Genomic DNA, 4,253 nt, shown 5'->3' with positions numbered 1-4,253 from the left:
TGGTTCACAAGAACTCTAGCGATGGCTTTTGAGAGGAACGGCATTATGCACTGATAAACCGTCGTCTGCTACGACCCTTGCGTGACCCTGCTTTTCTCTTAACCTCACTTCTTTGGAAACATAGGCAAGGGTCCAAATTTCCTTATCTACTTGTACACCAAACTTCCTCAACCAAAAATTATATACACAAGGTTTTTCTACAGCAGTATCTACACTTTTCTTTTCTATCATTTTTCGTATTTGACTTATTTTTTATCATATACAGGCTACCATCAAACAATTGCTTATCCATCTGGACAATAATATGTTTATTTTCAATCCAATGAATCCATACTTTGGGTAATGCGTTTATTAATGCCCAATAATCCAATAAAATATTTGCATTATTCTTTCCAATTTGTATATATGTTACAGGGAATAACAAAATTTAGGGAATAAGCTTAATCACTGAAATTTTAAGGGAATAGGCCTCTTCCCTGTTTCAACTGGGGAGTAAGCTTATTCCCTGAGAAAATCAGGGATTTAGCTTATTCCCTGAAATGGGAGGTCATTTTTTTGACTTATTCCCTGATTAGTTTGAAACACACAAACAGAAAGACGTGTACATTTTATCATCAATAAATTCGATATCAGTGAGCTTTGATCACTCTTTAAAACCATCTTTTGCTTGGAAATGAGTTCTTTCTTGACTTTTACTCACTCTCTTGATAAATACAGAATGATTTCGTGAACTGTTGTCGGTGTTTGTGTTTTGATTTTTCCTCGGGCAGATTCAGTTCAATTGAAAAAGTCAGTCGAGTCTGTGATTCATATCAAGCAACATGGACGCGAAAGAACAAGTATTTCTTGAGGAAGTGCTAAAAAATAAGGACAAAGCAAATAGATTACTTATGACCAGAGATGAGTACCACAGAATTTTAGATGAAGTGAAGGAAGCAGCAGCGACAACAGCTACTAAAACCCAACATCAAAGGCACCTTCTAAGAAGGTATGAAATTCTTACCTGTGGGCAAGTATCCAAACTCGTTCTAAAGCGAAAGGACGAAACTGAGCAACCTAAACACTTCATATTTGTTGAGGAAATGTACGATGTTTTAAAGCGCATCCATGTTGTCACTGGCCATGGTGGCCGTGATAAAATGTTGAAAGAGGCTGGGAAAAAGTATGCAAACATAACAGAGGCCAGTGTCACTTTGTTCAAGTCTTTGTGCGTTCAGTGTCAGGAAAAAAAAGAAGACCTACGATTAAAGGCATTGTTGTAAAGCCTCTCCTGTCAAAGTCGTTTGGATCAAGATCTCAAGTGGATTTAATTGACTATCAGTCACTTAAACAGGGAGGATACTCATGGGTTATGGTCTACCAGGAACATCTTACCAAGTTTTGCGTGCTTAGAGCCCTTACAACAAAACGAGCAGCAGAGGTGGCATACCAACTTTTAGACATTTTCCTTCTCTTCGGAGCCCCGCAAATTCTTCAAAGTGACAACGGTGCCGAGTTTTGTGCCAAAGTCATCACTGAGCTAAAAGAATTGTGGCCTGATTTGGTTCTTGTCCACGGGAAGCCCCGACATCCCCAGTCACAGGGGTCTGTTGAAAGAGCAAATTCCGACATTAAGGACATGATGACAACTTGGATGGCCGACAACAGCACAACAAACTGGACAGTGGGTTTGAAGTTTGTACAATTTCAAAAGAACAATAGCTATCACTCAGGTATAAAGCAAACACCATTTGCTGCATTGTTCGGTGCTGATGCCAAAATCGGGCTTACTTCAAGCAGCATCCCAAATGAAGTTCTTCAACGACTGCAAAGTGAGGATGACCTGCAGGCTGCTCTGGGATCTCCAGAGGCTGGATCCTCAACGCTCATGCTGGGATCTCCAGAGGCTGCACCCTCAACGACCGTGCTGGGATCTCCAGAGGCTGCATCCTCAACAATCGTGCTGGGATCTCCAGAGGCTGCACCCTCAACGATCGTGCCTGGACTTCCAACGTCCTTACTACAGCATGAGGTAAGCTGCTTATTTACTCTCTCTCTCTCTCTCTGTTTCATTATTTTCCTCAGATATAAGAGAGGTTTGCCCTGAAATGGGGCAGGAGTCTGGGGGCAACGGCCACATTCAGTAACCGACGTAGAAAACAATGCAGTATGCCTGAAAAAAACACTAAGCATTTAGATTACAATATACATATTTTACAGAGAGAGAGAGAGAGAGGAGAGAGAGAGAGAGAGAGAGAGAGAGAGAGAGAGAGAGAGAGAGATGCATGAGACAGGAAGAGTTGCATGAGAGCGAGAGAGAGCGAGAGAGAGAGAGAGAGAGAGAGAGAGAGAGAGAGAGAGAGAGAGAGAGAGAGAGAGAGATGCATGAGACAGGAAGAGTTGCATGAGAGAGAGAGAGAGCGAGAGAGAGAGAGAGAGAGAGAGAGATTTGTGGGTTGGGGGGAGCTTTATTTCAGAAAAATGTTCGTCACCTTATAATTATATTCCATAATAATTTATTCGCCATAAAACAATATATCCAAAATTAGTCTTTTGGCATGTCATCATTTCCAAGTGAATAATTGTTATTTCAGGTCATGGACTTCGAGCCAGGATCTTCAACGCCACCATCGGGACGTTCAACCCCAGGACATTTAACGCCAGCATCAGGACGTTCAACCCCAGGACCTTCAACGTCAGCATCAGGACGTTCAACCCCGGGACCTTCAACGTCAGCATCGGGACGTTCAACCCCAGGACATTTAACGCCAGCATCAGGACGTTCAACCCCAGGACCTTCAACGCCAGCATCAGGACGTTCAACCACAGGATCTTCAACGCCAGCATCAGGACGTTCAACCCCAGGACCTTCAACGCCAGCATCAGGACGTTCAACCCCAGGTCCTTCAATGTCAGCATCAGGACGTTCAACCCCAGGTCCTTCAATGTCAGGAATTGATAAGCATAAAAACAATATACTAGTCTCTCGTAAAAGGGCCTATCAGGCGCAAGAAAATCAGGCTGAAAGGATGGTGAAAAGAAGCAAGCGAATATTTCCTGAAGCTGAAGTTGGAGACTCGGTGACAGTCCCAATACCAGCAGTTGACCGTGGGAGATCTGACCCAAGAAACTTGATTGGTATAATCAAAGACAAAGACGACAAAGGCCTGTACACAATTGTGGTTAAAAGTGGGGTGCTCCAAGGCAAATATTCACGAAATCAATTTGATGTTTGCACATATTCCATGCACAATCTACAGGATATGAACGAGGAATGTTCTATTTCACTACGAGCAGCTGTGAGGCAAGAGTCGAACTGTGGGGGACAGGGGTACATACAATGTAACTGCTCGGGATCAAAACGGTGCAAGACAAACCGATGCTCTTGCTTCAAGGCTCGCATGGCTTGCAACTCAAGATGCCATGCCCTCTTGACGTGCTCCAACAAAAATTGAAGATCACACTTTGAACGTGCTGTGGTAGATTGAAGAAATAAAAAAACAGAGCTTTGGACTTCAATTGTTTGCTTCAAGTCGCGGATAAAGTATGAAGTCAAGTCACTGTAGGTGATTTTCATGTTCAAATTTATACAATCTGTACTTTGCGAGATTTGAATGTATACGTTCGTGTTCATATCAACCAGTCCGCAGAATATGTAAATGTTTTGACATGTTGCCCACTTCTTATTAGGGCTTTCATTGTTTGTGTGCAGCAATATTTTTATCTTGTATTTTGATCCTTGTGTATTCATGAATAAACCAATGTTTAAAGCAACAAATCTTGTATTAGTGTTTCTGTTTGTGTGCTTTAAACTAATCAGGGAATAAGCCAAAAAAATGATCTCCCATTTCAGGGTACAAGCTAAATCCCTGATTTTTTTAGGGAATAAGCTTACTCCCCAGTTGAAACAGGGAATAAGCCTATTCCCTTAAAATTTCAGTGATTAAGCTTATTCCCTAAATTTTGTTATTCCCTGTAACATATATACCACTGCTGCTGACTTCAATCTCTTTTCTTCCACTATAAACAAATCCCTTACTCTTTCAATCCCAGCATTTTTCCAATACAAATAAAACAACATTTTCCCTTTATACCGAATCAACTCATTACTCCACAAAATCTGTTTATAAAAATTGTTTACATCAATCTTATCATGTTCCATCCTAAGCTTGTAACTCAAATGTGTCCACACTGCTCTCTGCCAAAATGGGCTTCCAATCATTGTCAAATTCAATTCCTTACTCGGTTTAACATTCAAATCAAAACAACCATAC

The 4,253-nt window shown here is 41.4% G+C and overlaps 1 protein-coding gene across 1 annotated transcript; it reads left to right on the top strand.

Annotated features, from left to right (window-relative positions):
* Window positions 1-409: 409 nt before the first annotated feature.
* LOC138946573 (uncharacterized) lies at window positions 410-3,852 on the top strand. Its single transcript, XM_070318017.1, has 3 exons — window positions 410-2,011; window positions 2,574-3,168; window positions 3,833-3,852. Exons 1-3 carry the CDS (start codon window positions 1,352-1,354, stop codon window positions 3,850-3,852), a joined length of 1,275 nt encoding a protein of 424 aa, XP_070174118.1. The 5' UTR covers window positions 410-1,351.
* Window positions 3,853-4,253: the final 401 nt, after the last annotated feature.

The sequence above is a fragment of the Littorina saxatilis genome, linkage group LG14 (assembly GCF_037325665.1).
Source record: "Littorina saxatilis isolate snail1 linkage group LG14, US_GU_Lsax_2.0, whole genome shotgun sequence".
Lineage (NCBI taxonomy): Eukaryota > Metazoa > Mollusca > Gastropoda > Littorinimorpha > Littorinidae > Littorina > Littorina saxatilis.
The sequence above is the reverse complement of the archived record's forward strand: the minus strand, read 5'-3'. Positions and strand labels throughout refer to the sequence as shown.

Coding starts and splice junctions, on each gene's coding strand:
- LOC138946573 (XM_070318017.1), top strand. CDS start 1,352: ATGGTCTACCAGGAACATCTTACCAAGTTTTGCGTGCTTAGAGCCCTT. Junction 2,012..2,573: donor CGTCCTTACTACAGCATGAG/GTAAGCTGCTTA, acceptor TTGTTATTTCAG/GTCATGGACTTCGAGCCAGG. Junction 3,169..3,832: donor GTACACAATTGTGGTTAAAA/GTGGGGTGCTCC, acceptor CTCCCATTTCAG/GGTACAAGCTAAATCCCTGA.